Source organism: Lacerta agilis, chromosome 2 (genome assembly GCF_009819535.1).
Source record: "Lacerta agilis isolate rLacAgi1 chromosome 2, rLacAgi1.pri, whole genome shotgun sequence".
In the NCBI taxonomy this organism is placed as follows: domain Eukaryota; kingdom Metazoa; phylum Chordata; class Lepidosauria; order Squamata; family Lacertidae; genus Lacerta; species Lacerta agilis.
The window spans coordinates 65,992,978-66,011,888 of NC_046313.1; the positions used below are offsets into that span (position 1 = coordinate 65,992,978).

At 48.6% G+C, this 18,911-nt stretch overlaps 1 protein-coding gene and 1 pseudogene across 2 annotated transcripts in view; one reads left to right on the top strand and one right to left on the bottom strand.

Moving 5' to 3' along the window:
- The window catches only part of N4BP3 (NEDD4 binding protein 3), a 28,482-nt gene extending 14,918 nt beyond the window's left edge, over positions 1 to 13,564 (top strand). The window contains exons 1-5 of one of the 2 annotated variants that reach the window (XM_033140491.1): positions 6,427 to 6,536; positions 6,933 to 7,364; positions 9,253 to 9,789; positions 11,755 to 12,012; positions 12,480 to 13,564. In XM_033140491.1, coding sequence (XP_032996382.1) covers positions 6,963 to 7,364; positions 9,253 to 9,789; positions 11,755 to 12,012; positions 12,480 to 13,049 — 1,767 coding nt within the window. In that variant the 5' untranslated portion in view covers positions 6,427 to 6,536; positions 6,933 to 6,962 and the 3' untranslated portion in view covers positions 13,050 to 13,564. Of the gene's footprint in view, positions 1 to 6,426; positions 6,537 to 6,932; positions 7,365 to 9,252; positions 9,790 to 11,754; positions 12,013 to 12,479 lie in introns of those variants that run through there. The other variant, XM_033140490.1, reaches the window with a different exon arrangement.
- LOC117041568 lies at positions 8,213 to 8,690 on the bottom strand (annotated as a pseudogene).
- Positions 13,565 to 18,911: the final 5,347 nt, after the last annotated feature.

Here is an 18,911-nt window from a genome sequence, read left to right on the forward strand (position 1 = left end):
CACCCAAAATACAGTAAGTAGGAGGGGAGAACATTAGAACAACATTCATGGTGTGAAGGTCTCCTGGTTTAACCTGACACCTGAAACTTAGCAAGGACAGTGCCTGCCTAATTTCTAATGGTAGGGAGTTTCTTAGAGTAAGTCTGTTACAGTAGAGGCATGACTTCTTGTTGACATGAGTTGTGCTTCTGATCCATGGGGGACCACACTTCCCCGGATGATCTCACTGATCAACCTGGGACATACGGGGTAAAGCAGGCAGTAAGGTATCCTGAGCCCAGGTTGTTCAGGACTTTGTACATGGTAGCAGATGGGAAAACCAGTGCAAGTCAGTTGTCATGTGTTGGTGATAGTCTGTTTCTATCACCAGTCTAGCCAGAGCATTCCACAATAGTTGAAGCTTCTGGATGAAACACAAGGGCATAGTCTTGAGGTTATCGGTAAAGGTAAAGGTAAAGGGACCCCTGACCATTAGGTCCAGTCGTGTCTGACTCTGGGGTTGTGGCGCTCATCTCGCGTTACTGGCCAAGGGAGCCGGCGTACAGCTTCCGGGTCATGTGGCCAGCACGACTAAGACGCTTCTGGCGAACCAGAGCAGCGCACGGAAACGCCATTTACCTTCCCGCCGGAGTGGTACCTATTTATCTACTTGCACTTTTGACGTGCTTTTGAACTGCTAGGCGGGCAGGAGCTGGGACCGAGCAACAGGAGCTCACCCCATCGTGGGGATTTGAACTGCCGACCTTCTGATCAGCAAGCCCTAGGCTCTGTGGTTTAACCCACATCGCCATCCGCGTCCCTGAGGTTATCAGTACACATGGATTTTAGTAGTCAGGTCATCCCTAATCAGGAACTGCCGCACTTGGTGGCATACCAGCAGATAAAAAGTACTCCCAGTCACTGAGGCCACCAAGTTAGTTCCAGGTACCCCCAAACTATGTGCCTGCTCCTTCAGAAGGAGTGCAGCCTTATCCAGAGTGGGCAACTGCCCTCTCTCTTGTATCTGGGAACCAGCCTCTAGTGTCAGAGTTGGATCCAGGAGCACACCCAGTCTACAAACCTGCTCCTTTAGGGGAGTACAACCCAATAGAAAGGCAACTGTCCCATTACTGAGCCTCCATCTTGCAATGATTCAGACTCATTTGGTATCAAGTTTGCAGATGACACCACATTAGGAGAGGTGGCTAATACCCCAGAGGACAGGGTCACACTTCAAAATGACCTTAACAGATTAGAGAACTGGGCCAGAGCAAACAAGATGAATTTTAACAGGGAGAAATGCAAAGTACTACACTTGGGCAAAAAAAATGAAAGGCACAAATACAGGATGGGTGACACCTGGCTTGAGAGCAGTACATGTGAAAGGATCTAGGAGTCTTGGTAGACCACAACTTGACATGAGTCAACAGTGTGATGCAGCAGCTAAAAAAGCCAATGCAATTCTGGGCTGCATCAATAGGAGTATAGCGTCTAGATCAAGGGAGGTAATAGTACCACTATATTCTGCTCTGGTCAGACCTCACCTGGAATACTGTGTCCAGTATGGGCACCACAGTTCAAGAAGAATACTGACAAGCTGGAACGTGTCCAGAAGAGGGCAACCAAAATGGTCAAAGGCCTGGAAACAATGCCTTATGAGGAACGGCTTAGGGAGCTGGGTATGTTTAGCCTGGAGAAGAGAAGGTTAAGGGGTGATATGATAACCATGTTCAAATATATAAAAGGATGTCATATAGAGGAGGGCAAAAGGTTGTTTTCTGCTGCTCCAGAGAAGCGGACACGGGGCAATGGATTCAAACTACAAGAAAGAAGATTCCACCTAAACATTAGGAAGAACTTCCTGACAGTAAGAGCTGTTCGGCAGTGGAATTTGCTACCAAGGAGTGTGGTGGAGTCTCCTTCTTTGGAGGTCTTTAAGCAGAGGCTTGACAGCCATCTGTCAGGAATGCTTTGATGGTGTTTCCTGCTTGGCAGGGGGTTGGACTGGATGGCCCTTGTGGTCTCTTCCAACTCTATGATTCTATGATTCATTTTTTTGGCCTTCACCGGGTCCACACTCTGGTCCAGGGCATGCACAGTCTCTCCTGATTCAGATGGGGTGTGAGCCTCTAGGCCAGGAAAGTTTCAAGAGTCTTGGCACTGTGTAGGAATCTAGGCCGCCAAATCCTCTGGGACATCTATTGAAACGCCCCATCCTATCTGCCAGTCAACATGGGATAGGATCATATAATGAGCCTTTAGCTACTATCACTACCCTTCGTCATGTGCACCAGGGACCCAATTATGTGCACCAAGGGTGGAGAGCTCTTATTCCTCTGCAATAACTGTGTCAACATCTGTTAAAGCTGGGCGGGCTCTCTGCCACGAGCCTACTTTGAACAGACTGTATATTATCAGTACATGTGGGAACATAAACGAGCTGTGTGGAAGTCTGTTGCCATGGAAACCTTCCTCTTTGGGACTGCCTTGATCCACTTGATATGACTGGAGCTGACTTACTGGCCTCTACAAGAGGGAATGCGGACTCCCGGGTTCTGTTGCCAGTTTGACTGTGGACCTTTTTTGGCACCTGTTGGCAAAGCCCTTTTAGCATTGTGCTTCCGTACTTTTGGCGAGTTTTTGACTCAGGGTTATGAGCATGTTGGGCTGATTCATTATCTGATAATTAATGAGCCTGCAGTGCTTAGGGTCATTATCTTGCAGGGTCAGAGCATGAACATTTGGCAGCAAGCTCGTTTAAAATGGAGGTGCAGAGAGTGCTCTGAGGTGCTAGCCTTCTTAGAGCCACTGCCCTGGGCAATTCAAGAAATCAGCCCTAATTTGGCAATGATGGAAAGTGGAACTGCTGTAGTAGAAATATTGAGATTACCCTCTTAGAGGCCTATGACCAAAAGGAAGGAAGTGTATAATAGAGCTCCCCCTCCCCCCAGGTTATGACTTTTGCTTTGTGATGTTTAGCTTATTTTTTTTTTAGTTGATGATTTAAGTGTTTTATGAATTGTAATTGTTTTCCTGATGATTTGTTAAATATTCTATGTTGTTTATGGTGTATTTGTGATGTATTATGCCGTATCGTGTTATTGTTATTTATTGCTCGTAAGCCGCTTTGGGATTCATTTGAATGAAAAGCGGCATAGAAATATAATAAATCACATCAAATCAGTGCATTGAGCTCTTACAGCGGGCATTTAGGCTTACCCGTGCAGAGGATAAGAGTGCCTTCTGCCATCTTATAGTGCCTTATGCTAGCTTACCTGACTGGTACACCAACATTGACTATGCTTGGACAGAGATAGCCTGGCTTCAGTGATCCTGGTGTGTCTTGGTAACCAAATTAGGTCACTGTGAGGTGTTGTAGGTTGGACTGCCTTTGATGATGGTCCAGAAACTACAGATAGTATAGAATACAGCTGCAAGAGTACTATTTGGGGCTGGGACGCATGTGTACTGATAACCTCAGGGACGCGGATGGCGCCTGTGGGTTAAACCACAGAGCCTAGGGCTTGCTGATCAGAAGGTCGGCGGTTCTAATCCCCGCGACGGGGTGAGCTCCCGTTGCTTGGTCCCAGCTCCTGCCAACCTAGTAGTTCAAAAGCATGTCGAAGTGCAAGTAGATAAATAGGTACCGCTCCGGCAGGAAGGTAAACGGCATTTCTGTACGCTGCTCTGGTTCGCCAGAAGCAGCTTTGTCATGCTGGCCACATGACCCGGAAGCTGTACGCCGGCTCCCTCAGCCAGTAACGCGAGATGAGCGCCGCAACCCCAGAGTCGGACACGACTGGACCTAATGGTCAGGGGTCCCTTTACCTTTACCTTTACTATGAACCTATTATGTCAACTACACTGGTGCCCGGCGTGTTGCCAGGCCCAAATCAGAGTGCTGATTCTCACCTTCCAAGTCCTTCATAGCTTGGGGTTGCAGTATCTGAAAAGCCACTTTCCCTCCTTATGTACCTATATACCCCGAGATCGACAATGGGGATCCTTCTCCGAGTGCCACCACAGCTGAGATACAGCAGGTGGCTACGAAAAAAAACTGGGCTGCTCAGTAGTGGCTTGCCGGAGAGGTTCTCTCTGCTGCCTAGCTAAACATCTTTTCATCCCCAGGCAAAACCCTTTCCTATTCTCACAGGTTTCTAAAATCTGTCGCTCCCCCCCCCCTTTTGTGTGTATGCTTGTTTTCTTTTCTGGATTTTGTTTTCCTATCTAGAATGTTGCTGCCTCTTTTAATGCTGTTACTGTATTGCATTTAATTTTTGTGATTTTTTTTCTTGTTTTAATATTTCTTTGCCCATAACCCAAAGAATAATTATAGGAAATGAATGAATGAATGGATGGATGGATGGATACCATTTTAAACAGTAGAGGGGAAGATATAATAATCCCTGGGTGTAGGAAAACTATCTTATCAGGACTAGTCTAGCCCAATGCCTGCTGTGCTGGTTTCTGCTCAGAGGGAGTTTTTGTTGCACTTTTGGGAGCATTCGGAAATATGGCTCTTCACCTGGTGTCAGAAGTGGCATCGTTAACCTTTGCCTTTATTTTGCTGCATGTGTAAACCAGACCTTAATCTGTGGCATTTGGAGACCAAACATTCATTTGCAAACAGTTAACAGCAGGCTTTCAGGCTCCCTCCTAGTTAAGGCCGAGTATTCAAAGCCTTCACACCTGCTCAGGAAATGATGCTGTCCTGCCCATCTTGCCTCCCAAATATCTTTTCCGGTTTCCTCCTGTTCAGCTGTTTGTGCTTCCAGCTCATCTCGGAGCATGTTTCCAATTTAGCTCCCTGAAACGCTGCCTCATCAGAATTAATCTGTGCCAAGATACTTACTTCAGTTCTTGCCCAAAGAAATCACCAAACAGTTTAAGATAAGAGTCCTGCCTTTAGTTAGAGGGGACACAGAGGATTGTTACTCCTTATATTATTGCCTCCACGAGGAGGCAAAAATAGCAAGTCATATATGCTTGTTTCTCTGCTGTTCAGCACTGCCAGTTTATATCTGGAGCTAGGTCTGGAGACAAGTATATAGAAACTGGGTGACATTTCTGAATTTTAGGAGTCTGAGATTTATCCTACCCCGAGAGTGCCCACTCATACATCACCAAGAAAGAGAAAACCCATTACCAAAAAGAGGTCAAAAAAACCATACAAACCTGTAGTAAATCTGCATGTGTTAATTCATATGTATAGATGCAAATTTAGAAAGAATTGATATTTTAGGTAAAAGTACAATACATCTCATCCATAGTAGGAAAGACTGACCAGATAACCTGTGTGCCTCTCAGTCCACTCTTGAGGGGCAACTTCAAAGACAACCCCCCTCCTCTTGGTTCTTTATCTTTAAACTGGATTTTGACCAGATAGCCCTTCAAATAGAGAACTGCCCTCTCCATAGTAGGACACATGGCCACCCATGGAAGCTGGCAAGCATTAGGTTGTTGTGGCAATGAAGACAAACTGCTGTGAATCCATGGTTCCATGGCAATGCTGAATCTTTACCTTCCTGCGTACATGGTCATGCTGTGTGAGTGCTGAACTGTGTGGCTGGGCTAGCATATTCTTGAAGTGCCATCAGTGGCCCCATCATAGCAAGAGCACACCTCAGTGAGGGAGAGGTGTCAGTGGTTCCACACACAGCAAGAGGGCTGGAACTCAGGGCAGTGGTGGAGCTGACATGTCAGCATCTGGTATGTGCCTTCCTTCCTTCCCCACCTGTTAACCAACTCAACATCAGACTGTACACTTAACTAGCCTAGAGCTAAAATCAAGGTCCTGTTCTGTGTGAGAGGGAAATTGCAGTTGCATCATCACTATCACCCTGACAATATGACAAACCAAGGCTGAAGCCTGGTAGGGAGCTCCTTTCCTCATTGTGGTCCCATCAAATGTCATGCCAGACTCATGTCCTGCTCTGACTGGCCTGTTAAGCTGCAAAAAATATGCTACCAGCAAAGCCTTATATAGGATTCTGACTCCAGTTGACCAAGTGGGCCAGGGGAGGCTATTAGTGATCATCACTGGAGCAGGATGTTCCTAGGGACAGTAGAGGCTGCCATGTATAGAGCAGTGGTGGGAAACTTGGCACCCTCCATATGTTGTTGGACTCTTGCTCCCATCAGTCGCAGCCAGCATGGTCCATGGTCAGGGATAATGGGAGTTGTAGTCCAACTGCATTGGCTGGAGATGGTGGGGAGGCACAGGTTCCCCAGCCCAATGTAGGGGCTTGCCAAGAGTTCTTTTATTGGCGGCTAAAATAAGGAAATGATTTGCAGTAGCCTTGGTGAGAGAATAACTGGTAGCTGCGCAAGTAATGTCAGTTTTGGAGCTCCTCCTTTGCCATCCAGCGTGTTTATTTTCGTTTTCCACCCTTCTGCCTGAGGCGGGGGGGAGGAGCTAGATATGGGAGTCAGCTTGTCATCAGAGGAGAATAACTTAGGCTTCTGTGGGGAGCAGGTCTGGGTGGATCCTGCCTCCTTGTTGGGAGTTGCTTCTTCCTGCTGAAGCATCTCCTGCATTTGGACTCTGCTCTGGCTGGGTGAGTAAATAGGTCAGTAAAAGGGATGCAGGAGACAGGGCCCATAGTTAGCAGTAGGGCAGGGGTGGGGACCTTGCAGCCCTCCAGATGTTGCTGGGCATTTATGCCCATCAGCCTCAACCAGCAAGGCCAATGGTCAGGATTGATGGGAGTTGTAGGCCAACAACAGCTTCTGGACTCCCTACCCCTCCCGTAATATCAGTGGCTTCTATTGGTGCGCTTGACTACCAAAGCTTAAGAGAGGACTTGTTTCCTAGCATGGTGTCACTAGGAACTGGTGTGAGGACCTTTCGCTGACAGGAATGGATTGGGATAGATTTTTAGCCTGCTGTTCCCACAGGCTGGTGGGAACAAACATATCAATAACTTGTGTGCCTGTGTGACTTCTTTTGGCAGTGCTGGCATTCCGCTTGTCGTTAAATCTCCATGGCAACAGCACAGGCTTCTCATGTGACCTGTGACCCTGGCCATTGTCTTTTTGATCCTTACTCTCTGGATTCTGAGCCTGACGACGGCAGCATGGGCAGCGTGGGCAGCCTAGTAGAGAAACAGGATTTCTTGCCAACTGCTCCGGGAGGTCTGCGCGGCATGCGTCAGCCAGATGGGCTGCTCCGGAAAGGAATGTCACAGCGTGAAGTTTTTGGCTACTTGCATGGGGGCAAGCGGGACACCCGGGCTGAGAAGAAGCACCAGTCATCTGGAGGTGGCTTTAAAAGGGACTATGAGAGTGACCGGGAGAACCAGTCCCCTGAGCGGTATTTCCGGGACAATCAACGGGCAGCTGATTTCTCCAAGAGCTCCTTGCCTGAACGTGGACGCTTTGACAAGGTGAGCGAGCTGTGGGTGTGGTTTTAGGAAGGAAGAGAGAGTTTCTTGGCAGAGATTGATCGGAAGGGGAATGGGGTGGGGCTTCTTGGCATAAATCCAATGCATTTTCCCACCAGTAGTCCTACAGTATTTCTGATGTGATGAAACAGAAAGCCTTTAGCTTTACATAGGGACCAGCAGTGTGTGATGTGGGGATATTGGATTAATGGAGTGTTCTGGAGGTCAGGAACTTGCGGTCCTCCAGGTGTTGTTGGACTCTTAACTCCCATCAGCCAAAGCCAACGGTCAGGGCTGTTGAGGGCTGTAATCAAACAATATATGGGGGGCCACAGGTACTCCACCACTGCAATGGAACATAGGAGGAGCTAATGGACCCGGAGGGACCTAGATCTAAGGAGATGCTGTTCATAGTGGACCCTAGAATACACTTGGCCTCATGGCCACCAAATTCCACATGGTCTTCAGTATGATGCTGCTGCTGGCCAGGGAGTGCCCAGCCTACTTGGTCAAAGAAGTAGGCTGCCCCTGCCTTAAACTTCTTCATGAAGACCTATGCCATTTATCTTCAACAGCTGAAAGAGGAAGAAGTTGAGGGGTGATCAGTAGGGAAAACCAATCTATATAATGGGGCAGGAACCCTTTTTTTAGACCAAGGGCTGAAATCCTTTTGAGGCTACATACCAGTGTTGGGTGGGGCCAGAGGCAGAAGTGGGCAGAGCAACAACAAATGTGAGTTTTACTTTTGTGCAGGTGGCTAGTTTCCAGGTGGCAAGCGACAAGCATTATCAATTTCAATCAAGCACACGCTGCAGCCAAGCAAAAACATTCAGGGCAGTATCCCCCCCCCAAATAACCATTACTTTATTAATGCAGCAAAATGAGTACTCCCAAGACATGTGCAAATGGATCTGCATTGTCTGAGAAAATAGTCCTCTCTGTTGAGGGAGTGCACCTCTGCTTTGCAAGAGGAGCTCTGAAGAGAGGCAATATCATTTCACCAAGGAGGAGACATAGGTTGTGGGCTTTGCAGATAGGACATCACTACAGCCAAGATAGACAACATGAAGCTGCTCATCATCTGTTTGATATCTTCTGAGTTCTGAGAGTTGGCAACACTGATGAACAAACAGTAGACAACAACCCAGGCTCACCACTTTAGCTTCAGAATCAAGCCACACATACTGAAAATCATTCCCAGTAGATTCATGTAGTCTGGTGTGGGGTCTTCCAGGGTAGGGCTGTTCTCCGTGGATAGAGGTTTGTATCTTAGAACGCGATTTGGCCAACGCGAATTCATTACGTTGTTACCAACCATTGTGCACTGCCTATGGCTACTCCGAGCAGCCCCCTTCGCAACAACAGCTTCCGCTTCTCTCAATACTAAGAGCAGTATTAAAAGAAATAATTTCTTGAGCAAAACTACTTCCACTTGCACAATGGGACTCCCCCCCCCACACCATGTGAGGTGCGCACCTCCCCAGATTTGCTCCAGAGTGTTGGGGCAACCCCTAGATCAGATTTGGGGACAGGGTGGAGGGAGAAGAGGGGGAGATTGTTGCACAAGGAGAATTCCGTGTGCTGATGGAATGTTCCACCTTAGCATCATATTGAATTCCACCATAGGGCTATATTGAATTCCATCCTTGAGGCGGGTACAAAGCAAGGTCCAGTAGCAGGTGTGGCTGAGGAAGGGCGTGTGGCTTGAGAAGAGTCCCAATGGCTAGATAAGAGACCTGGAGGACCACAGTTGCCCCCTAGACCTGCTGTTCTGCATCCCTGCTATATAGAACCAACTCTACAAATTGAGGCAAGAACATGTTGACCTCCTTCCATCCCTGCTTTGCTCATGGGCTGATGTACCTGCTAATGGCTCTTGTGTTCCTTCCAGTGTCGGATAAGACCCTCTGCCTTCAAGGTGGTGTCTGGAAAGAGCTTGTTGTCCATGCCGGGGCTGTCATCAGCCAAAGGCCAGAAGCTGTCCAAGAGCAACGGGAGCCTACACACGCTGCTGACTCAGAGCAGCACCAGCAGCTCCTCGCAACGCGGCCCTCTCCGCAACCACCTGCTGCACACCATCAGCCTGGACGAGAGCACCAACTCCATCCAAAGCTTCCCCACCTATACTCCCCGTTTCAAACCTGCTCCAACCCAGCTCAGTGCTTCCGTAGGCCACATCAACCACATTGGCGGTTCCTTAGACAGGGCTTCTCGGGGCCCACGGGACCCTTTGGCTGTAGACAAAGCACCTCTGTCTTGCAAGAGCCTCAGCCGCCTGCAGAGCTCTGGGGAACCACCCCCTCCGTATGAACCCACATACTCCTTGGAAGATGTGGTGAAGCAGCTCGAGGACCGGCTGACTGAGAAGGGCATGGAGCTCCGCCAGCTTAAGAGAAATCTGAGTGAGAATGATGATCCCTTCACACAGGTGGGTGGATTTTCACCACAGGATGGGCTTATTTGGTCCTATGGAAACTACAATCTGCTCTCCCTTTCCTCGTTTTGCCTTCTGTTTTTTGGATCTTGCATCATCCTCCGTTCCAAAAGCATCCGATTCTTAATTTGCATCCCGCATACATCACTGTCAGCCATGTCACCCTTCTCTAGGCTTGCTAGTAGCCACTTTCCTGTATGCCTGTGGTGAATAAGAATGGCCTCAAGGCAATGGAGAAGCTTTTCTATGGAGCAAGAGAGCTGGTTGCTTCTACACTGCTTTCAGGCTTTCAAAGTGCCACACAGATTACTAACATGGGTATGTTGGGGCAGGTGGACTAGTAACAGTACTTCATTGCAAGGCTGCTTATTTGCAAGACTCTCGTGTCTGCTTTCCACTCCTATCTGGAACCAATTCCTGCCACCGATCTAGTCCTGAGCTACTTTGAAGTAAAGGGTGGGATATAAATTTAATTAAAAGAATTCCTTGCACATTCCTTATTAAGTATATAACAGAATTAGAGAAAAGGAAAAAAAATAGTTTACATAGGAGATGTGTGTGAAGTACCCTGTGTGCCTCTGGAAGGAAGCAGCAGAGCATGTAATTGTCGTGGTGAAGCTTTTCCACACAGAAATGGGTTACATTGAAATACGTGTTGATGAGGGATCTCCTCTGTGGAGCAGACTGTATAGCTAAGAACTTGAGCTCCAATTTTTCTCCCTGGTCTGATTTTATTTATTTTACTATATGATCATTGAAAAACATCTTATCTTACATTGCTGAACTCCCCACAGTGAAAGACAATGGCCAAATTGTGTTACAGGCAGGGTTTAAAAATAATTGTGTAAATATGTTCATAAAAGCGACTTGCCCAATTGTCCCTATGTGAATAATTTGTGTGGTCTAAAATATTAAACAACAACTTTTGGGGGCAAACTTTTCTGCTTGATTTCCTTGAAGCAATTCTTAGTCTCCCTAGGCCATCACCTAAATGATGCTTCATAGCCCCTTTCTGTTTTACTTGGTTTTGTTTGGAAAGTCTTCTTTTTTTGTTGATGATGTGGAGAGTACAATAGAGTGAAAAAGTGAACTGCTCAGATAATACTGCAGGGTTTTGCTGCCCATCCATATCTTCTGTTTGGAACATACAGTCTTACTGAGTGTCAAGCTATGCTCTGGGGACAGACTGACTTGGCAGTTCTGCTGTCATTGGACTGTGTTTTGCTCTACCATCCTTATAGTGCCAAGAAGTTACACATCATGAATATTGGAAAGCTGCTCCTTTTCTTAATCATAACATGTTAATTTATATACTCATACATATTCAGGTTGATTATAAATGAGCTGACTTATTCTGAAGCAGGATAGTACTAGCCCTTCTTACCAGTCCTGTCTATAAACAGACTAAAAATAAAATAAAAATCCTTCCAGTAGCACCTTAAGAGACCAACTAAGTTTGTTCTTGGTATGAGCTTTCGTGTGCATGCACACTTCTTTATTTTTATTTTGTTTCGACTACGGCAGACCAACACGGCTACCTACCTGTAACTATAAACAGACTGGCAGTAGAATCTGAGGATGTAGACTCTCCCCAGTTCTGCTATCTGGATCCTTTCAGAGGTAACCAATGTGGTCTCTCTAGATGTTTCCATACTACAACTCCCATCATCCATGACCATTGACCATGCTGGCTGGGGCTGATGGGGGCTTGGAATCCAACAACATCTGCAGGGTACTGTGTTGGCTACGCCTTTTACCTTGTGATGCTATGGACTTAAACTGATACATTTAAATAATGAGTCCTAGAGTAGAATAGATTTGCCTTCCATAGAAAGCCTGAGCTTTCTGGATTGGGATATCTTTTGTACTGAGAAAAGCCATTGATTTGCCAACTGAATCTGGCCAGTCATCTCAAGGGCTGACGTTAGACCCCTCCATGATCTTCTCTCATTTTGACAGATGTTTGAGGACAAACAGCGCTTGTGGATGGATGAGCTGGATGAACTGAAGCAGATGTATGTAGCCAAGTTGCAGCAAGTGATGCAACAGGCCCAACGCAGCCAGCGGGCACTTCAGCTGCAGCTCTACAAAGCTCAGCAGGAAAAGAAACGGCTGCAAGAAGAGCTGGACCTTCAGCAGAGGCAGTGCGAGGAGCTGAGGCTGCAGCAGCAACAGGCAGAGCGCCTGAGCCCCAAGTTGGAGGAGACCCAGTGGGAGGTGAGTGGGGAAAACCCATACAGAGCACAGTGCCAATGTCCACTGTGATCCTGGCTCTTCTTTGCTCCTCAGCGTGCTCATGGTTCTACTGATGTCCATGCATCCCCATATGGGAGTGTAGGCTGCCAGTTCTATTGAACTCTGCTGTTTTTGCAAAGCAGATCAGTTCTTACTAGACAGCTGGCAAAGTTTTTGTGGCTACTGCTTCCCTCTTGCCAAGCTGTAGAACTAAGTTTTCAGATGTAAACCCTTATGTTCACAATCCTATCTGAGCAACTCCCAACATCTCCCTTTCTCTCTGGTCTTTGTTGTTGCTCGGTTGACTTTGCCGTGGGCATGACATTGTCCTTTGGAAATATTCCAACCCTTTCCCTGTGCTGTGCTGCAGCACCCAGGATCCAACAGCTCACTGCTTCTCTTTGTCTAGTCTTATCCCCTGTTCTCACCCTAATGTGCTGTTTTGACAGGTCTGTCAGAAGACTGCAGAGATTTCATTGCTCAAGCAGCAGTTCCGAGATGCCCAGGAGGAGATAGCCCAGAAACTGGGTGAAATCTTCAGCTTGAAAACACAGCTGCGGGAGGTCCGAACAGAGCTGCAAGCCAAGGACTCACAACTGGCACAGTTGGGGGACTCTTTCCAAACCTTGCCAGAGCGCAGCTCCCCTGTTCCTCCACGAGACTCTCCCATGCAAGCATGCCAGGACTTTTTGGGTTGTGAAACAGATGACTCTAAAAGTCAGGGGATGCAGGGGGAGAGCGCAGAGGGCGCTGAGTGGCTATGGGGAGAATTGTTGCGCGAGAGGCGCCAGGCCCAGCTACAAGCTGCAAACTTTGAGCAGGAGCGGAAAACTTGGCAAAAGGAGAAGGAAAAAGTCCTGCGCTATCAGCGGGAGATTCAGGCCAGCTATATGGAGATGTACTATCGGAACCAGACACTGGAGAGGCAGCTAAGTGAGTTCCGGCAGTTCCAAGCTGAGCCCAGAAGTATCAGCTCAGAGCTACCTTGGATTGAAAGAGTTGAGTCCTCAAAGATCTGAACAGTATGCAAGGGGCTCTGTGCTGGAATTACAAAGGGGGGAGGTACCACACAGCAGCATGGACCTTAGGGTTTTGGTAGAAGAAGTGGTTAAACGAAAGGGCTGGTTAACCTCCCCCATAGAGGATTTTGAAGACTGCTGCCGTCCATGGAATGGAATCCCAGCATTGCACCTGGCATTTTCTGTCTGTCCAGGTAGGCCTTTGCCACCCTGTCACTGCCGTCTTGGAGGGCAGAATGCTTTCCTATTGTGTCCTGCTTTGTGCCCACACTGGCACTGTCTGTCAGGATGGAAGGCTTGTTATTGTGGAATGTGAACGGCCACGATTGGGAGCTATGGCCCTTCTTGAAAAGGTCTGAAGAATGTGCAAAAGATGGTGCCACCTTCATGGAGCTTTGGCTGTGTTTCTTCACAACTTGAGACTTGGCCTGTTGCGCTGAGAAGCAGTGGCGGAGCAAGCTTACAATACAAGGCACACACAACTGGAGCTTCTAAGACAGGCACAGCATGAAGACCAGCGGCAGAGCAAGCCGATTGGGCGCCTGGGGCGGCACACGTGCCCTGGATCCAGGGGCGGGGCCAGCTGCCCGTGGGGCGAGGCCAGCCAGAGCAGGGCGCTTTGGGGGCCTCTGAGGAGTCTGCCTGCCTCCTCCCACTCAGCTGGGGGGGGAGGCGGTGGGTGGACTGTTTAGGGTAGCGTGGAGCCTGCAGGCGCCTAAGCCACCATGTCACTCCCAGGAGAGATGCGTGGCTCCGGCGCGCTGCAGGCCCCGTGGTGAGTGCTGCCTGACATTTTGTCACTCCCCTCAGTGGTGATACCCAGGGCGGCCCGCCCCACCGCACCCCCCCTTCTTCCGCTCCTGCTGAGAAGGGAAGGTTGAGAGCAAACCCACCTCAGCATGAGCCTTGCCCTGTAGGATTTGTTTACTGTCCATCTGGCTTGTCCTCATCAGGGGTGGAGGAATGACAAAAGGGGGGTGACAAAATGCCGGGCGACACTCACTGCGGGGCCTGCAGTACGCCCGAGCCACGCGTCTCTCATGGGCGTGACATGGTGGCTTGGGCGACCTCAGGCTCCACACTACCCCAAACGGTCCTACCGCCTCCCCCTCAGCTGTAGGGCGGCTGAGTGGGAGGAGGCAGACAGACTCCTCGGAGGCCCTACAGAGCGTCCTGCTCTGGCTGGCCCCGCCCCTGGGCGCAGGGCACGCGCACCACCCCAGGCGCCTGACTGGCTTGCTCTGCCGCTGGTCCTCATTCTGTGCCTGTATTAGGAGCTCCAGTTGTGTGTGCCTTGTAAGTGACAAGAGGGAAAACCTGTGTTCAGCTCCAGAACGTGCAAGTCTGGTCTAAAAGCTCACTGAAAGCCAAACCAATTGGACTCATCCATTCAGAGGGCCAGAGGAAAGGCAGGGTCATCTGGGCTTGGGCCAGTTTCTCCATAGGCAATGGGGAGAATGGGGATGGAACTGTTCTGTCCCTCTGTTCTGTTGCTGCTTGGTGCTCCAGTTTTGGATTTGAAGGTTCTGGGCCAGAGTGATGAGTCCTGAAATGGAAGTTCTACCTGGCAATTCCTGGAATAAAAATCTGCCTGACACCTTTGGCTCCACGTTTGTTGCTTTTTCTTTCCACTGTAGTATCCCCTAACATTTCTGCTATTGTCGACCATGGCATTTATACTGTAATGAACGTTCAATACACATGCTTACGTTGCTCCACAACCAGTTCTTGCAGTCTTACCTAGGCCAGTTGGAGCAGTGAGAAGAAATGGGGCCATGCATAAGACAAGAATGGAGATGATCCTCTTGTCTCTGTTTCTTTGGTAGGAAGGTGGGTGGGTGGGTAGGTAGGAAAGAGGGAATCTTCTTGAAGCATTTTTCTGAATCCAAGGGTGGAAAGTCAGTATAATCCTTTATCTGGACTGCAATCTGAGATGATGGAGAAAGGATTGTTTGTGGTTTCTAGCATCCTGCAGCTTCTCTTCCTGCTTTAGAACAGGGTTTGCTCACCCTACTGGTAAGGAAAGTATGAGGTGAGCACAGAGAGTTTGGCATGTCCAAGCCATTTGAATTCAGGAAATGTACAGCGTAACTAGCAAGAGCAGAAAACAAAATACTTATCTGCTGGCTGGTAGAGGATTTGACAGATCTGCTGACCAAATATTGTGCTGGGTGTGGGGTATCCAGTCTTACATAACACAGCTTCCTTCCCTACAAAAAATTCTCTAAATTATACTGCAACTGAAGCAGCTAAGCAATTTAATTTATTAGCCTGAGAAACTGGCTGAGCTTCACTGTGGCCCCGCCACCTCTAGAAATCTAATGTATGTATTGGATACCTATGATGTGTACTTGGCTCATGTCCAAGCCACAGGCCAAAAGCCAAAGGCCTGGGTTAGTGAATGGTGGAATGAATAAATTGCAAAATAGATTGCATAAGAACACCAGGCTGCATAAAAATACTAGGCCTGGATAGGGAACGTGCTTCCTACAATTCCAGTTGAATTGGACTTTCCTGGTCCCAGGAAACTGCAAAGGCTTGGCTTGTTTTTCTTGTCGGACAGCCGGCTGTTGAAATCCCTTGTTTGTTTCACTGTGCCCACACCAGTCCAGTGCTCTGTTGGCGCCTCATCCAAAATCCCCAAAGCAGGTTTCCACCCATCAATTAGAGCTGTGCAGAGTTGAGGAGCAACCCAGGAGAGGGCGGCACCAAAACTTGGCAGCAAAGCCAGAAACCAAGCTGCTAGCTCAGATGCCACAGGGAAGCGTTGAGGCGTCTCAGGGAGCAGTAGTGCTTGCCTTCTAGAGCTGCTGGACAAACCAGTTTCCTGAATTCCACAGGACTGATTCATTCCCTGGAAGGCGATGGGGCCCGGGCAGGTGCCACTGATACAAAGAAGTCTGCGGTGCTACAGCTCAAATCCAAAAACACTTGGAAAGCTCAGATGTTCTGGCCCCTCCAGCCATCCTGTGTTTGGCATGTGTTTCCTCCAAAGGTCTATGACAGCAGTGTTTCCTTCTTGGCCCCCAGCCCAGAAACCTGGTCTCTAGCTTTTCCTACTGTGGAGACAAGTGTGCCACTCCACTTTACATTTCTTTCCACTGCAGCTGGACATAAGACAGCCTCACAAGCATGTACTGTTCACTTGGGTGTTTTTCACTGGTGGGATCATTTCTTAATATCAGTTCTGCTATTTCATTTCCTGAACCTGTAGGTGAACATTGCTCAACAATCCTTTCCCACTTTTGTGGTTTATATGGACACTACATTTTTGTCACAAGCCAAGGTCAGAATTTTTCTGTAGACTAGCTCCTGTTTTTCAGCTTCTGTAGCTTCTGTCCATAAAGTGGACTGCCTGTGGATTTGCCTTTGTCAATATTGAGGCGCCCAAACAGGTACTGATACTCCACTGCAAGTCTACTGTACTAGCATTGTGGACACATAGCACAATTCATCTGCATAAGCAATGGCCAAATTGCTGTGCATGAGCTGGGTGTTTAGCTGTTTTATCAAATTTTAATCAAGGTGTAATTGAAAAAGGAATGCACACATAAGGAAAAAAAATGTCTGGCACATGTTGCTCATTGTTTTCAACGCAATGCCCCAGTTGAAAACCTTAGAAGAGCAATGAGATACCATGTGCATTTCATAAAAGTTGAATGGACTGCAGTCTGATGTTTTCCAAAAGGCAAAGGACCACTGCTAATTTGCCTCTAGAACAGTGTTTTTCAACCACTGTTCCGCGGCACACTAGTGTGCCGCGAGATGTTGCCTGGTGTGCCGTGGGAAAAACGTCCCGGCCGTTGTTGTTGCCTTCCTTCAGCTAATCAGGGTCAGCCCTCGCGTTTGTACACAGAGCCGAAAAGAGACGCCGGCTGCCTCAAAAGTGCCTCCCTCCTTCCTTCGCCCTCCCGCCAGCCAATCGTCTGCGCCCTCCGGCCTGCCGGAGTTCCCCGCCTCCTCGGCCGTCGGCGTGGCCCTGAAGGGGTCCTGCGCTCCGCACGCGCCTTGTCGCGAGTGGGGTTCCGAGGCCAATCGGATTTGGGAACTTGGGCTGCTCCTAAGTGGAGGGAGAAGAAGTCCGGTTGCAGCTTCTTTCCCAATAGGAGTGCGATCCCGTTAAAGTGACTGGGAAATGGGCCAACGCGGGGTGAGGGGCGGGGCCGGCAACGTGCTATAAAGGCGCGAAGGCGTGTGTGGTGATGGCGCTTGGTGGCATGCGCGTGCGTGAGGTTTTGGCGGCGTGAGGAGGACGAGTTGGTCTCGCTGCCGCCGCCGCCGCCTCCCCCGCAACCTCCTCGCTCGGCTGCGCTGCTCGGCCGACGCCCTGAGGGGACATGGCGGGTAAGTAGCGGGCACGAGGCAGCTCTGGTGGTCAAGCGAGGGAAGAGGTTTGAAGGCGGCAAGAGGGAGGCTGGAGCGGTGGCAGCGGTTTTCTGAAGGGAGCCCTGTCGTCCCCGAGTCTGCAGGAGGAAGGAGCAGGCTCGCTTTCTGAGGCTGCCTTAGCGGAGCTTCCCTTCGGGAAGGGCTTGGCCTGGGGCTTCGCTGGAGGGCGGAATGAGGGGCGCTTCTCGCCGGCTGGTTTGCGTTTCTGACCCGCCCTGAACTAGTGCAACAGGCAAATCAACAACCATTCTCTCACCTTTTGTCCTGGCCAGCAAAAGTATAACTTTGGATGCAGCAATGGATCTGCCCCACTGCTGGAGGTGGGGCTTGGGGCTTTCTGTGTCCATCAGTGCAAACCTTATGCATTGGTCATTCGTTATAGTTTTGGAGCCTTAACAATCTTATAAACAAACATCACTAATTTTCCTAACTGAAAACTGTGGTTCTGAGATGCTTGGACACACCTGCCCAATTTGTTCAATGTTGCATCATACTGTTGTCATTTTAAAGATCATTATTTAAAGGAGACCAGGGGCTGAAGTGGATATTTTTGAAGCACATGCTTTTGTTTTTATAACCAAATAAATTATTGTGAGATGCTCAGACTCTTAAGTTTTACAGACTTCACCAGAAGTGATCCTGCTCTTTATTATGTTCTCCCCCAAAATAAAAGCAGGGAGGGAGGAATAAAAAAAAAAACCCAAGGAAGCCTAATTGCCAGAGGAGGAGCTAGCTGCTCCAGCACCCTAAGCAGCACACATGCTGTGCACCGCTGGGGGGGGGGGGCAAGTCAAGCGTCCCAGGGCACTGCCCATGGTGAGGGTCCCAGGGGGACAGCACGGTGTGGACAACCACTGCCGTGCACAGGTATGTGGACAACCACTGCCGTGAATTGTACACAAGATCATCACAAAAAAGGGAAACACCACATTGGCTGGGCTCTCAAGTGTGGCATGGCAGTTAATTATATCATGTCAGGATGTCTCAGGAGCTTCTCCACTCATGTCTTTGTCACAAAAAGTCACTCAGGTACAAGACTAGAGTCCCTCAGACCTTACTTGGGGCTGGACTATATTTTGAAAAAAATATGAACAAATTCCTATGCCCCACAAATAACCCAGAGATGCATTTTAAATAAAAGGACAGGTTCCAATTCTGTAAAAACACGCTGATTCCTGGACCATCCGCGGGCAGCATTTAGAAGGTGATTGGGCCACATCCGGCCCCCGGGTCTTAGTTTGGGGACCCCTGCTCTTAAGTCCAAGAATTATAAAATACTTTCTTTGTGTTTATTTGATTCCTATTCAAGAGAATTACTTTATATATAGTTAATATAGGCACAGAGTTAATTTTTTAAACATTTTCTAATGGTGGTGTGCCTCGTGATTTTTTTCATGAAACAAGTGTGCCTTTGCCCAAAAAAGGTTGAAAAACACTGCTCTAGAAGAATAAGTATATAGGAAATGAGTTGTTAAG